The 22,161-nt window shown below is 38.4% G+C and overlaps 1 protein-coding gene across 7 annotated transcripts in view; it reads left to right on the top strand.

Moving 5' to 3' along the window:
• The window catches only part of sdt (MAGUK p55 family member stardust), an 82,816-nt gene that overhangs the window by 51,268 nt on the left and 9,387 nt on the right, over window positions 1-22,161 (top strand). For 3 of the 7 annotated variants that reach the window (XM_086829482.1, XM_086829489.1, XM_086829478.1), the window contains 4 exons: window positions 9,714-9,961; window positions 10,029-10,120; window positions 10,783-12,150; window positions 14,371-14,625. In XM_086829482.1, the coding sequence (XP_086685608.1) occupies window positions 9,714-9,961; window positions 10,029-10,120; window positions 10,783-12,150; window positions 14,371-14,625 (1,963 nt within the window). Of the gene's footprint in view, window positions 1-155; window positions 1,662-2,534; window positions 2,718-9,713; window positions 9,962-10,028; window positions 10,121-10,782; window positions 12,151-14,370; window positions 14,626-22,161 lie in introns of those variants that run through there. The other 4 variants (XM_086829494.1, XM_086829500.1, XM_086829483.1 and 1 more) reach the window with 2 other exon arrangements.

Raw genomic sequence — 22,161 nt, 5'->3', positions numbered from 1 at the left:
AAACATTTTTATAGTTGGATGGTAAAATTTGTATGGTTTTCTTTGGGTTTGTAAAGTTCCAGAAATTAAAAGTTTAAAAATAAATTACATTTATAAAGAATTTATAAAACGTAAAAGTAGAACAAATCTGAACCGTGGATAATATTGATTGAAATGTTTTTATTTCTCTTTGACAGATTAGAGGGTTGCGTTATAGTATTATTTTTCTTCAGTTGAGAAAGGTACGAATGGTGGATAGTTTTCTACCTGTTTACTCCTCCACTCTCCCATTCTCTCCCTCTCCCTCTCATTCTCTCTTTCCCTCTCTCTCTTATGGTGGCTCACTGGGGCTCTCTCTCTCCATCCATATTCCATGTTGGAGACATCTCTTGGGGCAAGGATCTCTCGATTCTCTGGAGAAACTGAGCGCACATACCTCTCCGTTGAGTCACGAACATGTACCCACACACACACCGCCACCAGGCACACACCTTTTGTTCTTTTGTGTGGCACAATGGGCTTAACGACATCCATATCTGTATGCAGACATGTATATGTATGCTGAGTGCATGTGCATAGGTGTACACAAGAGTACTCGGGTACGGGATATTTTTGTACCTGCTGTCGATGTCGCCGTCGCTGCCGGCGCCGCTGTTCGCTCAATTCTTGTTACCTTAATTCCGCTGTTTCTTCATCTCTGCCTCCTCCTCCTCCTCCTCCTCCTCTTTTTCCACCGGGTTCATTTACAAGGAAAGAAGAGAACAAGAACGAATGAACTTTTGTGAGGGAGTGGCGACAAACTGATCTTTTTCCCAATAATCCTATTATCTCTGTGCCGTGAAATACTGAATTTAAATTTTTGATGAACATATATTTTTAGAAACAAATATTAATTAAATTGTAAAGCAAAATTAGCAGGAAAATATTTAAAGATTATAGGAAATATAAAAGCTAAAGATACAATTATTGTGATATTTAATAAACAGTTTTGTAATATTTCAAACTCACCTGATTTGAGAAAGAAAAACATTATTCTAAACACAAACTAATTTAAAAAAATAAAGGAACAGGTTAATTTAATTTAATTTGATATATTTTTATAGAATATAGAAATTTCCTTGATTTAAAAGTTACTCAACATTAAGGATATTGAGAATTCTAATCTACTCATTTTTTTATCACAGGGTATCCCAGATTCGCAATTAACCTATTTTCGCGACTCTTGGAATTCACTATTGCCACTCATTCCCATTCTCCTTCTCCTCCTTTCACTATCCTATTCCTGTGCGCCTCTTTCGCCTGTTTGCACACTTGAATTTGCCATTGTTTGCTCTCCCCTCAGCTATGCACACACACACACACACACGTTAGCATACACCCGCATATAATATGTGTGTGCCGTGCCAACACACTCACACACACACATATCCTTGGGCGATTGAGCGCGCTGCACTTGCGCTGCTTGAAATGGCCGGACAGGTATGGCTCTTCCATACCGCTCACACCCCCCCACTACACACACACACACACACTCGAACGTTACGCTCTGTCGCTCTTGCGCTCTCTGTGCTCCTCTCTCATGCTCGCAGCTCTCTTTCGGCCAACGTTGGCTGTTTTTGCTGCTTTATTTTCAACTCGGCTTTCAGTTTTTTCATTCTACGCCTGACTTTGTACGTATCGAGGTAAAAACGCGTGTGCTACTGCAACGACAACAACAATAACAATCAACAACAAACAATAGCAAGCAACAACGACGTGTATATTTAAATGCGGAACATGCAACTGCAAATAGCCGTTAGCACGATCGATTTACCAGCAACAACAACTAACTAACAAATCGGTTCTAACTCATTAAATGGCAATTAAAAGCAAAAAGAAGCAGCACCAACAGAAGCAGCAAAACAAACGGTCAGGCAGCGTTGCCAGATCGCTTTGGTGATATTATTTTTTTTTTTTACAATTTTTTTTCTTGCCTGCCTGGCCAAGTGAAAGAAAAGTGGCAAAAACTATGCGATTCAGGTGTGTGTGTGAGTGTGTGTGAGTTGCACATGCAACATTCGAGTTGCAACTACACAAGACTTTGGTCAGTTGATTTGTTGTTATTCCCGCTGCAGCTTAACAATTTCCTTTCGAAAGTGCTTAAAATAATACAAACCAAAAATGTTTATATAGATGAAACGAATGATTGTAACAACACAGTAGAGACTAACTGATAATTAAAATAGCGATCTTAACATGTATGTTTTCGTTTAATTATTACATGAACAAAGATCCTAGATCACAAATTATTATTATTATTTTACTTAGCTTCACGTTGTTATCAAGCATGAACCACCTACAAATGTTAAAGTTTCTAAATACTTTATTGATATTTAAATATATTTCATTATATTGTACATTATAAATATCAATTAATAATTAACCAAAGCCAATGTCTACTGTTTCTTGTTTCTATTGTTGTTGCTGTTATTGTTTTTTGTTGCCAATTATGGTTTTATTATTTCTGTTTCGAGTTAAATTATATTTTTGTTTTCTGTGTTTCGTGCGCGTAAAAGGCATTAGTTATGTGTAAATGGAAACCCAAAGGATGAGTAACACTAAAAAGAAATAATTGAAAATTGAAAAAAATCATATCACAATACATAAAGAGTGAAAGAAAAGAAGCAAGGAAAAAGAGAGAGAGTGAGGGACTGACAGAGATCAAAGGAAATACCGATAATGGGCATCCTAAAGCCATGGTGAGTGTGAATGGTGTGTAATAGGTGAAATGGTCGAGTGTAAGCGGTGTGTAATGGTAATAAAATGTCTAAACAAGTGTAAAAAACTAAAATCTTTGTTTTTCAATTTGTCCCAAAGGTAACCCCTCATTTATCTCCCCCTTTTCCTCACTCAGATTTAGTCGCAAATATTCGTTGTTTTAATACACAAGTATCCATTGTTTTCAAATTAACTTGGAAAAAAATATAGTGCACTGGCAAAACCAATGTATTTGTTGATATTTTGAAAAAAACACATATCTTCACATGTTCTGTAGTTTCAGATAATATTTGCTTTCATGATCACTGATCAGTGATGTTTAATTCAAGACTATTGACCACCCCTTATTTGTGATAAAATTTATAATATATTTTGTTTTTTTAAAATCAAAACTAAAATGCAAATTTTAAGCAAGAAAAGATACAATGCATAGGTAGAAAACCTATGCACAGAACTATTAAGCAAGCAACCTTCTGGTGCTAAAAACAGAGTGTTATCATGAGTATCTCATAGATACTCAAACATTTCGTATGCAAAACATGATGGGCAGGCAAAATATTTCGTGATCAACAATCAACAGCCGATGTGCATTTTATACACAATTTTTGTCCAACAAAAAACGCATTCCACGTATTTCCAATACAATTGATATATTCCCAAATTCCGAAAGCGCAGTATAACACGCATAATGCCGTAATTACATAATCGCTTTCATTGTTGCCTCAAATGGGTTAATGTGAAAGCAATTTTCTGGACGAATCTTCGCGGCAAATAGTTTCTCACCTTGTCTGCGGGCAACAGGTGAATGGATGGATTGTGGATCCGCAAAACCCCCCTTGAAAATGAGGGAAAAATGGTTCGCAAAACTCAAGAGGGCAGCGGGAAAAGTCTTGGCATGCCTTCGTGCTTTCGCGGGGAAAATGGATTGGGGATGGGGATGGGGATGGGGAGATGGGTAGAAATAAAATGTTGACCAGAAAACCGCAACGAAAATCCGCAAAATTGGTAGAACAATAATTTGAGTAGTAATTTTACCTGGCAAATTGCAAGAGGAACAAATGGAAATTGGATTGGGAAAATGGAAAATAGCATAAGGGAAGCCCTGATTTGTTAGAGAAAAATGATTAAAAATCAAAAGCTTGATAGGGGTATATATTTATCTGATTACACAGTGATTTCAAATGAGGTCTAGCATTTTTAAGACTGTTACATTATGATCAATTCCTGAAACAAAAGACTACTCTTGGGTCCGGTTTTTAGCATTACTGTTAAATTTTTTTGGGGTTTATTGAACATCTTAGTTTTGGTCTGGACTCCCTCTTAAGGATTCCCTCAAGGACGCTTAAGCTATAAAAAATTCTACTTAGATTGTCAAATGCATTTTCTTGATTTTCGTGGTGACGCAAACGGAATTTCGTGAATCCATCATCGAATCAATGTAAACCAGATTTGCAGAGAGCCATTTTCATTTCAATTGTGTGGCCCAAAATTACGTCAAGTTGAAATCCAGAACGATTTTTAAGGCAACCCCCGGAAGGAACATCACCCCCCGCTTTGACTCACCTGACTGCAATCAGGACTCTTGCTGGCTTCTCCCTTTGAAAGAAGAAAGAGAATGGATTTTCAAGTGCGGCCCACAATCAATTAAGTTTCAATTCAATTTCAATTTGCCTAATGGCGAAATGAGTACCACTGAACTTTAATTGAACGCCCACATAAGCCCCGCCCCCATCTCCGAAAAACGAAGGGTATATGTATATATATTGCATTTCAGCCCTTTTTTAAGCCATTCACCGCCATTCTCTCCCTTTACCCGTTCAACTTTTTGAGCCAAAAAAGAGCTCTACGCCACAGCCTTTGTGTTTAGGTTTTAATTAATTCTTAAGAAATTTCCCAAGCCCAAGACTTCAAGCCAACTCACCTGACCACTATTTGCTTATGAATTTCAATCGAAAGCATTTCCCGGAAAAGTCTGCTGGAGCTGGAAAAAAAAAGCATTGGAGTGGAATTCAGTGTGCAATTGAATGGCATCGATGATGCGATTGTGGATTTGATTGCAAATTTCCCAAGGAGTGCACAACAGAAATTTAAATAATACGTTTTGTCTGAGTCAAAACCAGTTTGAAAATTATCAAGTTGAGACCATAAGTTATCGGAAATAAATGTAAAATAGTCTATAATTTATATGCAGGATTATGTTTACTTTTTGGGAAAACTAGTATTTATTTAGGTGTTTCTTTCGTTTTATTTTTAGCTGGAATGTTGTTAGTATTTTAATGAACTTTTTTATATATATATAACACTTGATCTTGTTAAACTCAACTTTTTAATATAAAAATATCCACATATATCTGACTCTGAGTTAGAGCATTAGTTTACCTGTCGGTTTGCTCGGCAATTAAGCCAGCTTCAATTGTTATGGCAACTTGCTTCTACATTGCCTTCCCCAACTCCAACTCTTTTTTCATTTCCCCCCTCCATTTCCCTTCTACATTTCCCTCTCCATTTCCACACCCATGTGGCTTCCTTGGCAATGAATAATTCAAATGGAATGCCAGCTTTAGATGAGCAGCTCCTCGGTGCAGTTTGCATTACCTGCCCCGTGTGGGTTTACCGCTCTGCTACTCTGCTTATCCAACACTTTTGCTGTACCAATCCGAAGCCACAATCCATTACGATCTTCCATTGGGAGCTCACCCAATTGAGGGTCACACCCACAAGTTCTTGGCCGAGACGAGGCGGATTATACCTGCTTGCATAATGGAATGAAATTGTATGGAATGTGGGGGTTTGTGGTCCCAAAATTCTGGCAATGGAGTTCGGAGTGACTCATGGTTGCCGCTTCCGGTGCAAATAAGCCTCTTCCGGTTTGGTTTGGTCTGGTCCCCTTTTAGCAGTTCACGATTCCCGATTCTGATTCCGATTGCCATAACAATTCCTATACCCCAATTCCCTGTTGTAAGTGCACCTGAGGCAGCAACTTGTTGCACGCCCTCAAGCATGAACCCTCGGATAGTTGTATGTGGCAGGCACCTGTTCGAAGAGAGTACAATAACCGTTGATTTACTAGAATTACCGATTTGAATATGACTTTGATATATGTACTAAAAGAGTGTGTATTTTATATGTTTACTATGGATACAGATGAATTGATTTACTTACATGACTCTGATGTACTCTTTTTTTTTCTAACCGAATAATACTATTAACTTGACCGCAGCTGTGTCTGTCTTGTGCCTTTTGTCCCGTGCTCTTGCTGCTGGCTTTCTGGCAAACAATTAACATGTCGCATGTTGCTGCTGTCGTGCAACACATACATGTGGCATCAGCATTGGACTGCTGGTCAGCTGGATATATATATATATATATTTATGTTATATATATGTATATTTATATATATGTATATTTAATGGCTTCCCTTGTTCCCCCTTGTGATGTGCTTAAAGTTATCTGTCTCCTTTCATCGCTCTGTCTCGTCCCAGTGCATCCTTAACCTGAGGCATTGCACTCTGAAACAAGAAAGGAATCTAACTTTAGGACGCCTAAGTTTGTATACCCTTGCAGATTCGATCACTAGAAATTAATACAATATAAATTATATATATTTATGTTTATTATATGTCATTTCATTCACCGTTTTGCGATTTCATCTATTTTTAACGATCGTTTGTATGACAACTTCAAAAAATTTTACACAAACTTCTAGATTAATATATAATGAATATATATTAAATTCTATGAAAATCTGTTGAAAACTGAAAAAGTTGTAATTATTTTTTCTTAAAATTTTCCGATCGTTCCTATGGCAGCTATATATTTATATATATGTATATATATAGTCCACCGATTCGTCATGCTCCGACTTATATACTAGTAAAATTATATAGAAGAATAACCCCATAGTTTCATTCATTAGTGTTCAAAGTTAGTAAGTGATCTTACATACATACATACTGGTCGTAGATACTTACAGATCATAGTTACTTAATATTCATAGTTACTAACTGGTCTAGGTACTTACTGTTCAAAGTTACTTACTGGTCATACTTATTTAATGTTCAGAGTTACTTACTGCTCATAGTTAATTAAGGTTCTGTGATACTTATTGATCATAGTTACTTACTGCTCATAGATACTTAGTGCTTATGGGTACTTAATGTTCATAGATACTTACTGATCATAGATACTTGCTGGTCATAGATACTTACTGGTCATAGATACTTACTGTTAAAAGAAAGTTACTCTGCCAGTTATGTTATATAGTATTCCGATTTTCATAAAACTAAACACGAAATTTTATAATAATACTTATATTAGCTTTGAATCGATTTGATAAAAATATGTTAGAAACTGTAAAGGTTGTATTTTTTTGTAAACCTGGCAAGGGTTTTTTTTTAATAATATTACGATATTTTTATCATTATGCATGCATTTCTTAATTGATATAATAACCATTCCAAAATATAATATTGACATGGTAGGATATTTTTCCAATTTCCATGAAACAGAAGTGAAATCCCACCACATCAATGTACGATTCGCTTTCACACTGCCCACTTTGACAGCTGCAGCAATTGTTGTGCTTCTGACTTGACCTCCTCATCCTCATACTCCACAACCCTATCGCCGTGGGTTATTGATGATCCTGCACGGACATCGTCGAAGCATTGTTCTGCTGGTTGTTATGACACAGATGCAGATACAGATACAGATACAGATACAGCGACATACACACGCTGCAATGGATACGAGGGGAATTTGAATCTGAATCCAAGTGGAATGGTATACCGATGCGGTCATTAGTCGGGCATGTCATGGGTGACAATTGGATGCATGGCGGATAGCTGGCGGCTGTGAGTGCTGTGCTAATTGTTGGCTAAATAGGGATATGACAGCCGGCTTGTCAGCTGATTGTTGATGTTGATGCTGATGTTGTTGTTGCTGTTGGCCAAAAGCGGTGTGCATTTCCACCAATTTGAAATTAATCGCACGAGTATTGGATAATGAGTTTCCCTTGCTAGATTATATAGTTTGATTTGATTGCGTGTTTGTGTGTCTTCTGGTAACTTGATTTATATTTATTCAAAAGCTTTTCTAGATACGAGTACCCTTACCAAGCTTGGGATATAAATAGCTATAGATTTATACTTTGTATATAAACTCCTTATCTCTAGATCATTTTTCCTGCTTGAAAAGGTTAAGATTTAAGATTTCCCATTAAGCTTTTGGCTTAAACTTTACACTTTTGCTTAATTTGTGTGTCACTAATCGAACATCTGCCAGGGGCAGTAAGAAAAGCTGCCAAGATGCGGTAAGATGCCAAGAAAAAATGGCAAGATGCCGCAAATAGAAAAGGAAGAGAGAGAGAGAGCTGACTGGTTGACCAGCTGTTGCATTAATGGCCACGGGTGCTGGAATGCTGGGATGCTGCACTAGACTTGGCCTTGGTTCCGTTTCGTTCTGGATGTCAGAGCCAAAGGCATTTTAATTCGTTTATGGATGCACTCCTCGTCACTCTCTCTCGCTCCCATCTTGACTCGACTCATTTGGCGCTACCCGTTGACTTGACTCCAATAATGGTGGGAGGATGTGCGCCCCTCCGCCAGAACCCTTTTCCAAGAGGTTCCTTCTGCCGATGATGAGGAGCTTGCCGCCCTTGCATTTCTGTTACGCAAATTGAATTGTCTCGCCCATGTTGTCTCCTGTTGGATTCACCACTTCCAGCTTCCCTTGCTTTCATCTTGTAGTCTAAGGAGACCATCTTGGCCATCTTGTCGTTCATCTACATTCTCCAGAAATCAGTTTTTAATGTCCAGCATCGCCTTTGGATGGGCATAGAGGAGGAGATTTAGGAGTAGAGTGGATAAAATGATGGAAATTAAAGGAGAGCTGCAGCTTAAGTCCTGGCTAAACATTCGCTGCAGTGAGAAAAATATTAAGTATTGATAGAATATAACCAGGTTTGAATTATAGTTAATATTTTATTGAAATACTATATACTGTAGTGCTCTTAAAATGTATATTAAATTGTTCTAAATAGATGAGAGCTTTTGCTAATACAAATTGAAGGGAAAATTGCAGTGATACTCGTATTCCCTGCCAACGCCTGCCTGCTGTTGACGTTCATGGGATCCCAAAGGGTTTGGGGTTGAAGCACAAAGGATGACCGGGTATTGAGGGTGGGGGCTGCACTTTGACGTCGTTGCCAGGCTGCGGCGGCGGCTGAAATTGCTTTTGTCGCATCGCCGCCTGGCGAAGGGCGATAAAACGCTGCATACTTCTCGGCTGGTCCGGCATGAAATCCACTTTGAGCTCTTTGCAATTAGCCGGCCGACCGGGCCCCAGCTTCGCCTCCTGATTCTGGTCCTTGTCCTTCTCCTACCATAATCCTTCCACCCATAATCTAAAAGCCGAACAAATTAAGGCGCAAATTGCCTTCAAACAAAAAACAAAAAAAAACTCAATTTCCACCCTCTCGCATAATGAAAGAGAAAGGCAAAAGTGCAAAGTTTAGAACAAAGTTTTCGGTAGCATTCCAGTTTCAAGTTGCCCCTAGTACTTACCCATATATATTTACATGTATAAATATGTATTCTTAGCTACGAGGCATACCTAATCCATTCGCCTCCCTTGGGCCTTTGTGCGGAAAATAACTTTGTTGAAATAATAATAATGGTGGAGTGCCGGGAAAACTGTGCCCGCTGCTTGCACCTGAGCACAAAGCGGCTGCAATCGACGGAAGCTGTCAATTAGCAGGGAAATAGGACCCTCAAAGGATATGCAGCAAGTGACATTTTAATGTAACACTTCCGTTAAGGATTAAAATTGATATAAATATCGAATCGTGTACAACTAAATTTAGATATTGTATAATAATTGATAATACTTTATAATTGTAAAGTCAAGTTTTCAAATATAAATGAAATCCCCAACTAATGGCATTTTCCTTCTTTTCCGTTTCTGTTTTTGATTGACAGGAATCGCCGGCGTTCCGGTTCAAGCATCGTTGTGTTGGATGGTGACGATCTAAAGCCATGTCTGCCGGATGACTACATAAGCGGCCAGCACCATCATCAGGTCCACCAGCAGCAGCAGCAGCAACAATCGCTGCCGCAATCGTTGCAATATCCTCCCTACCAGCATCAGCACTATCGCACGCATTCGGGCGACATCAGGGAGATTGACCAGGAAATGCTGACCATGCTGTCCGTGAACCAAGATAACGGTGAGAATTTTCTCTTCCGCCCCCCACGGTCGGAAACTGACATCCATTTTCATTCATTTTCCGGCAGGTCCTCACCGCGAAATGGCCGTCGATTGTCCGGACACGTTCATTGCACGCAACAAGACGCCACCCAGATATCCGCCACCCCGTCCACCGCAGGTAAGCCACGAATCTTGTAGTCTATAGTCCATAATCCACCATAGCACGCATCCAGTGTCCGCAAGCCAACAAACAGTATGCAACCCACCAAAAACACATTCTGTACCAAGAACCCATATATATATAGTATTCCTCAGCAGAAAACCTATAAACAATCACTAACATTTAAACAACTTTCGCTTTCATGAACTTGAGAGATTTCCCCAGTAGTTTACCATTAAAACCCCCACAACTACAGTACAACAACCACAATTGAAATGAATAAAACCAATTAACATGTAACTGGAAGCTCCAATAAAGCCGCTTAGACACCCCATTAAACCCACCAACAAGTGTGAATAACAACCTAGCTAGAGAATCAAAATATGTATATAGATATACTAACTAAACATGAAACTATCACAACCAAAGAGCCTTAGACATCGATACCTCGTATAACTTTGAAATAACATAAGCTAGTTACCTACCTAAGAAAACCCAAGGAAATTACCAAGTATCTATAAACAGCTAACACATGCTAACAATAATAGCTAAACCCCACAAAAACAACAACAACCTATTCACATATTCATGCATTTTCTCTTCACCATCAAATACACTCTTCATTCCACAACATCGACACATCCTAAACCTAAACATCACACCTCATACCAATACCACAGAAGCACACGAAAAGCACAACCAAGAACACCACCACCAACACGCACAACAACACCAACACCAATATTACCACTACCATCCAAAAACAAAAACATTATCCATCAAGTATGACTAACAATGATCATGCTAACAAAAAATTGTTAATTGTTGCATATCATTCTTCACATCAACATGAACAACTACAACTACAACAACAACAACACTCACCATCAAATTCAACAACAATATCAACAACACCATTTTCACTCGATGTGGCCACACAAAACATGTACAATCAAAAACAACAAAATAAATTGGAACAAATTGAAAACTACGAAAACTGCCTGGAATCGGAACAACAACAACTTCAATTGTGCGAACAGAAGCAGCAGCAATTACAATTAGTGACTGCAACAGCAACCACAACAACTGCAGCATCGGCAATAGCAACACAAATCGCACAGCAGCAAACACCTAGCAACAAGTTGCAAGCAACCCTGAGCAGCGATCCTAATGGCAACAGCAACAGCAACAGCCTTATGATCAACAACAGCAGCAACAGTAGCAGCCTCACGGAGGATTTTCTGGAAGGATTATATCAGCGCAAGGACACAGCCTCGCCCTCATCGAGCGCCTTCGATGAGGTGATGAGTAAACACACACTGGACTCCTTTGGCAGCATCGCCTATCGTCACCTGCAGCAACAGCATCAGGCCACGAGCAACGGCAACAGCAGCAGCAGCAACAGCAACAGCAATAGCAACAGCAACAGCAACAGCAACAGCAACACAAATGGAAATACCAGCAGCAGTGGCAGCAGCAACACCAACTCCAACTCCAACTCGAGCAGCAGCAACAGGAATCTGAGCAATCCTGGCCAGACTCTGGTGACCACCAGCAACAGCAACTCGCTAAACAGCAGCAACAGCTCGATGCATACGAGCAATAGCAGCAACATGGATATGGTTAGTGTCACCAGCAGTTCCACAGTGCCAGATGACCTCAGCTTGGCACCACCTGGCTATGAGGTGAGCCAACAGCAACAGCAGCAGCGCCACCAGCAGCAACAGCACCAACAAAAGCCAGATAAAGCTGGTGCTCCTGTGGCAGTGTTGCTGCCACCACTGGCCAAGCATCGCGAACTGCCTGTGGATGTGCCGGACAGCTTCATTGAAATGGTGAAGGTACCGCCGCGATATCCACCACCAGCTCATCTCTCCTCGCGTGGATCGCTGCTCTCCAATGGCAGTGCCTCCACTGCCCATACCACGCTCTCCTCGCTGGGCGTGTCCGTGTCGCCTGTTGCTGCAGCAACATCTGCAGGAGCAACATTGGCAAGTTGCACTTCCCATGTTGCTGGCAGTAGCGACTCGAAGAGGGTGGCCGATGAGGTATACCACATTTGCACTTATACTCTCTCTCCTCTCAACTCCGCCAATGGAGACTCTACTCTACTCTATTTTCTACTACTATCTCCGTTTCGCTCTGTCTTCTCTGTATGTTTTGTAAAACCCTCGATATCTGTCTTTATTTATTTTAGTCAATAAGTTTCTATAATTTGTGTGTCCTGTTTGAGGAATGTGTTGCAATCAAAGATTTATAGTTAAGTTAAATATTTAGAGGATGAAGGGAAAAATAGAAATTGAATTTTGAGAAGAATTTGTTGGTTTTGTTAGAACCTTAAAAGCAAGGCTATATAAGCTTTAATATTCGTAATGTCATATAAATATTATTAGCATACAAAAATGTATGCGCTTTAAGCATCTTAAACACGTTATTACCTTTGCTTAGAACTACAAAGTTCAAAGTCATAGATCCAAACCAAAAGAGTAATCATATCTTATAATTCGTTTTAATTCCTCTTGATTAATAATATTTAATCCAAACGAAGAACACAACCAATGGTTGAAACTGCTTCATCAGTTAACCAGAACTGTTGCTTCCTCTTGAAATAATTCCACAAATTATACATTTAATAGTTTTTGATTAAGTTATGTTTTACAAAAGTGCAAAATTGTGATAAATCACATACAGAGCAATTGAAGAAATCCTATACAATAACCCAACATAATAGATAATAAATAACACTCCATTTTGTGCTCTATGAATAATACATTCAATTGCCATTGGAATCTGAAGTTGTAGAGAAACCGAGAGCTGTACATAGAGGATGTATCATCAAATATGGATCGATATTTAAAGCGAATCCTCCATCCTCCCAGAATACACACACACACACACTAATTCCGGGTCGCTTTTTACGCTCAACTCGGCTAATTAATGCAGCCGCCGCCACCCCCTTCAACACTTAACCCCTTACGCAACCCCCATTGATTCCCTTTCCTTTTGGCCAAGTGCAGGTCGGCGGCCAAAGTCCCACAGTTTTGACCCGCTTTCAAGGGGAGGGGCCAACCCCCTCACACCCCCCTTACCCGCTTGTGTCACCTTGTTCAGCCGGTTGGCCTAATTCGCGGCATCAGAGCCACAGCGTTGGCCTCGTTAGCGGCATAATCCTAACAACATTGGACCACCCACTGATGGGGATGGGAGTGGGAACCACCCGCCACCACCCGCTGTTTCCCCCTCTCTCTCTCTCACTCTCTCTTTCTCACTCTCACGGGAAGATGAGAAATAAATGCCATTTATATGAAATTGCTCTCGATTAATTTTCCAATGGCTGCAAAAACAAAAGCAAAATGAGCGCCTTTTCTTTTGCCATTTTCCATACTCTTTAATATGAAGGAGGGTTGGGCTTCTGAATGAAACGAATCAGAGAGTAAATGCATTTATTTACGGGCAGTATTCAATCCTTGTGCCAGTAAATGACACCAAAAAAAGGGTTATAAAAGGGGAGGCAGAGGTGTAGAGAAAGAGCTGTTTCGGGGGAAAGTTCTGTACCAAACTGGGTTAAAAAAAAGAGGCAGAGGCGTAGAGAAAGCTGTTTCGGGGGGGAGTTGAACACCAAATTGATTTACAAAATAAAAGCAGAGACATAGAGGGAAACTTTTTAAGTACAGAAACAAAGCGAAAGTTATACATAAACTTATATATAAACTACTGAAATATTTCGTCTAAAAAGTCCTAGACATATAATTTGAAAGAAAGGTAACCTAGGAGGGAACATTGTACTTGAAATAATTGCCACTTGACCTGTAATATTCCACAACATTCAATACCATCCATATCAATATTCATATCAATATCATTTCAAACAGCACAAGCTATATTTCTCACCCGATTAACTGAGAACTAATTAATGAGTTGTAACTACATATTCATCCAAAATCTGGCCATGTATTTTAGCAACCATTATAGATTTAGATATATAGAAGCGCCTTGAAAAATATTTCCCCTGTATGCGACGCCACTGACAGGAGGAGGTGAAGGTTTCACTTACACTTTCACACTTAATGCTGGGGGGCTTTGCCAACAACAAATAAACTCATTCAACTTTAATGACCAACAGCCATCAGCCACGCACACACTTGCACACTCTTACACACAGAATTCATATAGAGAAATATATATAAATATATATATATATACATATATGGTATATAAAGTAAATATGGCTAATGGGCTTCCCTCCTTTCTATCTTCCCTCTGTTCAGCTCAATGGGAATGCAAAACCTGTGCCACCGCCCAGGGATCACCTGCGGGTGGAGAAGGATGGGCGCCTGGTCAACTGCTCACCTGCCCCCCAATTACCGGATCGTCGGGCTCCAGGTAATGCCAGCAGCGGTAGCAACTCTGGTCCACCGTATCTCCATCCGCATCCGCTTCAGCATCCACTCCAGCATCAGCAACAGATCGCTCAGATTGTGGAGCCAACGTTGGAGCAATTGGATAGCATCAAGAAGTATCAGGTGAGTTGTTTGTTAGCTCTTTAAAGTGACTCTCAAAGTGGCATTTTGTAACCGCCTTCGGGTTAGGCTATGAAAATTTTCTTAAGGAAGGAATTTCAAACTGTGCACCTGTGGACTTGGAATTAGGGAAGGAAGTACATAAAATTTGGTTTTGGATCAATTCAAAATCTAGCTTAGCTCTATATTTTCCCCATTTATATTTAGATGTCTCTATTTTCTATTTGACTTAGCCGTGGTTTGTCTGTTGTTCAGTCAAAAAGCATAGCGATATATACATATGTTCTTAATGTTTGGAATAGTATCAAAGTTAGAACTGACCAGGAAACTAGCTTCGGAAAGCCGCAACGAATTATGGAATCAAATCGAAAATTGATCATATCTAGACTTCAAATATTCGTATTCTTTGAATCGATATTTATTGTATAAGAATTTTACCGATAAATCAAAGTTTAATAATCTTATAGGTAGCTCTGCTAAAACGGAATTCATTTTAATTTGGATAGCTGTCCTATTTACGTTTTTATTGGGTTAATAAGACTGCACACTCAATTTAAAATGTAAAATTTTTCTTAATATTTTGATAATATTAATATTATCTTTTTTGAAATTTGTTTCAACCGGACAAAGCCAGATCGACTGCTGAAAGAGCTGATCAAGAATATATATAATGTATAGGTTCGGAAATGACTCCTTCACTGATTAAAATTATATTTTCCTCAGCAAGATTCATGAAATCTAAATTTTATTTGATTACTTATATCCGTTTGCATGATATTATAATTTTACTCAGTTTGGAACGCAGTACCGCCCTTATTAAATAAACATATTCTTGATCAGCATCAACAACTCTCTCCCTTTCTCCCTCACTCTTACTCTCTCTGCCTCTTTTTATCCGGTAGGTCCAACTCCCACTGTGCATCTCTAGAGCTATCTCTTTCTCTGTATGTTTCTCTCCCTATCGCTTACTCTCTCGCTCTCACTTTCTCTGTTCTCTTGACTCGGGAACTATAAATAGAGGCACCTCGTTCGCCGCGACCTCAGTCTGTCCTAGGGGTACCTAGTGTTAACATCGATAGTGATAGTGATAGTGATTACCATTCGACCTTAAAAGAATGGAATACATCTGGATAATCAGGAAGTGATCTTCAATACCATGATTACCCTAATTGAAGTCAACAATATTCGGCTTTAAATGCTGATCAAGAATATTTATATATTATCGGTTCGAAAATGACTCCTTCACAGCGTAACAAGCTTCTGACAAGAACTATAATCCAATTTATTCAGTTGATATTTATCAATATTTTTATATCCAATTTTTAATAAAAATTAAGGTTTAAAAAACTCATAACTAAGCCAAAAATGCATTAATTTTAATTCGGAAAGCTGTTCTGTGCTAGTTTTTAATAAGTTTATAAAACTGCATACTCCATTTAAAATTTAAGAGCATTAAAATTTTTGACAATTTTTCAAAATTCAATTGTCACAATTTAACACCTTTAAAAATTGTGAAATTTTTAAAATAATTAAATTTTCGTCGGACCTAGCTAGATCGACTCGGCTGTTGATGCTGATCAAGAATATATATGATTTATAGGGTCGGAAATGTTTCCTTCACAGATTTACAAGCTTCTGAGTGAAAATTTAATACCCTGCAAAGGGTATTATAAGGATTCTCTTACTGGTAGTTTTGGAGCAAGCATTTTAGGTCAAATAAATCAGATTCTGATTAAGGCTAATGATATATAGCCAAGGTTGGACTGAAGAATGCATTAGATATTCACAAGTTAAGATAGAGTAACACTATGTAATCCCTATATATAGTATATCATCATATAGTATCTGAAAATCTAAGAATTCTATAAGGTGTCCAGTTTTGTGCGTTTGTCTTTTGTTTGATTTTTAAATGCAGCTAGTTGGCATGCAAAGCAGGTACTTATATAACCCTAACTATACCCACCACCACCTCTGCGCCTCCCCCACCACCGAAAGCTGTCATAATAAACGCTTTTTGATGGACGTCTGGGGCAATGCTTCCGGTTCGGGCCAAGTTCTTTTGTTTGCTGCCATTGTTGAACTTTTTTTTAGTTAACTCTTCGCTGGCCATTGACCACTGACTCTGAGCCTCTCTCTCTGGCTGAAAATAATAAAAAATAAAGAAATATAGGGGGGAAATTATTCATTCAATTTGATCACCCCACAGCTGACCGTTGCATTTAACTGTTGTTGAAACTATTAAAAAGGTAAAAACTGTATTTAAAGGCAGCCACATTTTCTGTCTGTGTATTGAAGAGACTACACACGCATTGCATGGCTCGGTGGGTAGCTGTTGGGGATTTATAATGCAGTTTAAAAGTAAAACATTTCACATTCACTCGTAGGACGAACACAGAGGGCGATGGTTAGTAAGAAAAAAAAGAAAAAATAAAAGAAAACCCCGTAGGCGTTAAGGGTGGCGCCTGGCATAAACTTGTTTAATGCAATGATTAATTATGCAACTTTTAATCGAATTGCTGCGTTCCGCCCGCAGACAACAGACGCCAAACAAGAGAGACTTTGAGTGGTAAATAGAGCAAGAGAGTAACTGGGGGGAGAGGGGTGGAAACACACACCCAACACCCACTTAACCCCCCTGCATTTGCTAAATGTAATTAATTGAAAGCTGAGTGCACACACACACACAGTTTGACAGGCATTTCACTGGTGCTGCTGATTATGGGATGTAAGCTCATTAAGAGAACAAAAACGAAGCCACAAATGGAAAATTCTGAAAATGCTGGAACGATCGATCCACCTACCAAACGTTTGTCGGATAAAAGTTAATGGGAATGCACATAAAACCCAACCATTATCCACCTGAGATGGGGGATAAGTGAAATATTAAAATTAACAGATCAAATCATTCAAGATTCGAGTAATATATATATTATATTATATTATTTTAATATAAAATTATATATATATAAATATATATTTATATACAATTATATATAATAAAAAAAATTATATATATTATTTAATAGATTAAAAAATTTATATTATCTTAAGTTTCAACATGTCGCAAAAGGGATAACAACTTCCTCTCGTACATAAACCTTAATCATAAATCTTGTTAGATTTTTTTTAAGGAACAGTTTAAAAAAATTTATCAATAACTTTGATCAGATATTTATGTCTTTTCATATATATAATTTAAAATTAAAAAATAAACCCATTTGATTCATATAAGTTTTTCTCAAAACTTTTCATCAAACACTTTATTAATCGATAAACTGTATAAACTATCAAACTATCTTAATTCGATAAATTTTCTGTTTCTATTAAATTAAACTAAAGTAAATACACTTCTGCTTAATCAAATTAATTAATTGAGTGCAATTAGCCCTCCCAAGGCCTTTATCGTGGTCATAATTATAATTTAACATGTTTGACTATTTGTTATCGCTATTCCTCGTTATCGCTATCGGCGACTGCTCTCATAAATCATGTATGTATATGAAGAGGGGGTTCTTCACTGGGGTTTCACATTGTTTAAATTTAACCTGTTTGTTTGGACAACATTGCTTGCTGACTTGTTTGTTGCTGTCCGAGGGGGCGGTTGCTACTCTTTCGGTTGCCATTGTCAGCGGTTGTTTTTAAACCCCTTTTTTTAAGAGGCACAATTTTACAACCCTGTTTTATGATCTTTTTTTTAACAACCCATCGTTTTTAATATATTTGTTAGGCAGTCATTTTAAAGACTAACAACTTTTCAGTATTTACTGCTAATTAAATTGTCTTGGTGATTGATATTGATATCTAAAATGTACATTTTATATCCTATCTATAAAGAATGTATATTTATTTATACTTCCTTGATAAGGTTACTTCATTTTTTCGATAAATCTTCAATATTATTTTATATATTTTAAAATGTTTATAGTTTTCCAACTTATTAGACTTCTAGGTTTTTTTGTTACGTATAATAAAATGTTATCGATAAGTCTTTGATATCTTCAACGGTAATAATTTCACAAACCTTTTCGATAAATAGTTTATATCTTTTTGATATTTTTTTTTATATTCTACGATCGGAATGCCTTATTTTGTGAACATTTTTTGGGTCTTAATATATTACCAATTTTGCAGTTCACCTTTCCATCCCTGTTAAAGACGTTCAAGGGCCGCCCCTGCCTTGACAAACTCGCAAATTAGTTAAACATTTTATTTCAAGCCGGCTTACGTACACACACACACACATCGCAGTCATTGTGCTTGCACAGGTGAGCTTTTCGCTCACCTGTTCTCTGCGGTCTACACCGCTCTTGGCTCTCTGGCTCTCTACTCTTCTCTGTACCTCTTTAATCCCCTTTAGCTCTGGCTGAGTAGACGCCACTGCCTCAGTGCCTCAGTCGACGTCGTCTGGCGCGGGTTTGTTATGATTTTTCAGTTGGCGTTTTTAGTTGTTTTTCTACGCGTTCTGCGATCGGCCGCAATTTTTTTGTATTTCTTTAATTTCGTTCTGTTTGGTTCGGTTTTGCCTCGTTCGGGCCAAGTGCGTGACGGAAACCGATAAGATAAAGCCAGAGAAGCCAGTCCGAAATTAAAAAAAAAAACAACAACTACCTGAATAAATGGGGATTGCATCTTCATTTTGGCCAGTTTTAAACTTGTTTCCTATTCGGGGAATAGTTCTTGTTATGCGTTAAAGGTTTGATAGGCACAGAGTGGTTTTATTCATATATCTTTTTTTATACTTTTCTTCCTGTAATTTGTGCGTATGTGTGCGTGTGTGCGTGTGTGTACTTGTGCAATTGGATCCATGCAAATAAGGCGCGGCTGACAAAAAAAAAACCGCCCATAGCCGGCTGAAAAATTCTGGAACCAAAAGCACGTACCACCATTTTCAAGTAACAAACAACATCAGTTTATGGGCAACAAACAAAATACCAAAAAACATGGCAAAAACATACACGGAAAACAGGCGTGGCAGTTGCAGCCATAACGGAAAGTTGTTCGCGTAACCGCAAAAAAAGCCAACGAAAAATATGTGAAATAAATGAAATACCCGGCAAAAAAAAATGTGGCTAAAATCAGGAACTTGCTGTGAACATAAAGAAAGGGATTATGGTTGCATAGTGTGGCCAGGACATTACCCAAAAGTGTTACCAGTTTAGCACAAACAATGCTTCACCTAAGGACATTTTTGTTAAAGCTTAAAATTACATTTGAAATTTAGAATAACTTTAAATGAACTTTAAAGGAGATTCCTTTAAAGGATAAACCTTAAAGGATAAACAAGCAGGACATAAAGCCCTAAGAAGGCACTATGAATTGATTTATATAATTGTTTTTTAAATATACCAATAAAACCATTCAATAATTAATAGAATCATGATGTTCCTGGCACCTTATCAGACATTTTCAAGGACCAAAAGTGTGATTAGATCTGCAGAAGAAGTGTCATAAGTTTTATCTTTCTATATACCTGACCAGCAATATGTATTTGGTTTCTATCAAACCCTTGGGAAGTGATCGCCTTAGCCTCTTGGACTCTACTTCTGACTCACTGGCCAGCGACTTTAACAGGCAGCTGAAAAATGTTTATAAATAAATGATAAACAGTTGAGGTGAACTGAACTGTTTTTCCCAGTTTAATTTTTGTTATATTTATTTTTTGTGACGAGTGTGAGTGTGTTCGAGCTTCTTATTGTTATTGATGTGCCAAGCGTAAATGCAGCGTCAACAGCAGCAATTCGACTATAAAGAGCGTGGGGCCATAAGGCTCATTCCCTATGCGGATCGCGTTGAATGACAGCAACAATAGCCGCTAAAAGAGTGAAACAATCAACAATAACAAAAAACCCATAAATAAACAAAACAACAACAACAAAAAAGCGAATAAACAAATGTGGAAAAGTAAATAGTTGTAAATTGCACGAGCATTGCTGGCGGTGCTGCTGAATGGGAAAGCTGATGTTGCTGCTGTTGCTGGCTATGCGTGTCTCTGGGCCAGAACTATTTCGGCCAGCTCAACTTTCGCTTTTTTATGGGTTTTTATTCAATGCAGCAAAAGGGGCAGCAGCAGCAGCAGCAGCAACAGCAGCAGCAGCAACAGTAACAGCGGCAGAAATTCCAGTTGAAATGCGCATTAAGTTGCATTTCATTTAAAGCAATCTATTTATTCCTTTCCCTATTCCCTATTCAAATTTATGCACTGCCCAGGTGTGTGTGTGTGTGTTAGTGTGTGTGCTTTTATTTTTTTTGTGGGCGTGGCCTTGCAGCAGCTGGTGACAGTTTTCGGTTTTTCGTTTAGTAAAGATTGTCGATGAAAGTGCTATAGCAGCAGCCAACCCAGCAATCGAACAAAAAAAAATGGTCGTGTCCACACTGCAAATTACCCTGGAGAACAATGGGAGTCCAACAACAAATCCCGGTGTTGCAGGTGCAACAGCAGCAAGTCAAACACCAACGCCCACACCAACGGCCACAGCAACACCCACCAAATTTGCTGTCCTATCCGTGCAACAATTGCAACTGCAACAGCAACTGCAACTACAGCAGCAACTGCAACAGCAGCAGCAACAGCAGAATGAAAAGGAGAACCACATCAACAATAATAACAGCGATTATTGTGATATGAATGGCAATAATGGGCATGAAATGGGAGTGGCAGTGATTGGTGGAGGATCAATAGAACCATTTCAAGGATCTCCTGTAGGCTCCATAGCCTCGTCAGCTGCCACGCCCCAGCGAAGCGCCTCCGCCCTTCGTCGCGGTATTCAAATTCAACGATCTTCGACACGTTTGCGACAACAACAGGCAAGTTTTAAGGCAGAAGGAGATGTCCCTTCTAGGAGCATCCTTGCTTCTGACTCCCCATTTAAATTGTTTTGCAAGACGACAAAAATATTCTTGGGTTAGGAAGGTTAACAAAGACGCAAGCTAATCTAATCTGCACAATATTTGCAAGTGTGAATGCAAAATGGTAAACAATATATGGGCTGAAATAAATTGGAATTCTTATAGATATTTTTACAAATGAATATATATATTTCAGAGCAGCAACATTGTGTGTTAGCTGCGGGTAGCCACAACTGGCTTTATCTGCATATATGCTAACTACAAAAGCAGCTCACCAATAACAACCAGTCGTTGGCTACTTGGCTAACTGGCTGCCGGTCGGGCCATAAAAATTAGAAACGAAACGAAACAAAATAACAAATAAGGCAATAACAATTCACCTGGGCAATAGTAGTGAGGGATTTTGTGTTCTTCGCATTTTGTAAATAAGAAAAAGATACATACTCTAGATTCGATAAGTAAAAGATAAAAGATGTGATGCTAAATCAACCAAGAGGCTTATTATCTATGAGCTATTAAAATACTTTAAAAATGTATTTTATATTTTCGATAGGTATAGCATTTATTTATTAATTATGTTATTTAGTTCTAGTTGAGCACACCCCTACTTAGGGTATCAAAGGCAGTAATATATTTTTAATTTCCCCGGTACGCGCATTTTTTCAATATTCATTATTTACTTATGCCGACGTT

Source organism: Drosophila serrata, unplaced genomic scaffold (genome assembly GCF_035046125.1).
Source record: "Drosophila serrata isolate PLE 108 unplaced genomic scaffold, ASM3504612v1 contig_23, whole genome shotgun sequence".
NCBI classification, from domain to species: domain Eukaryota; kingdom Metazoa; phylum Arthropoda; class Insecta; order Diptera; family Drosophilidae; genus Drosophila; species Drosophila serrata.
The sequence above is the reverse complement of the archived record's forward strand: the minus strand, read 5'-3'. Positions and strand labels throughout refer to the sequence as shown.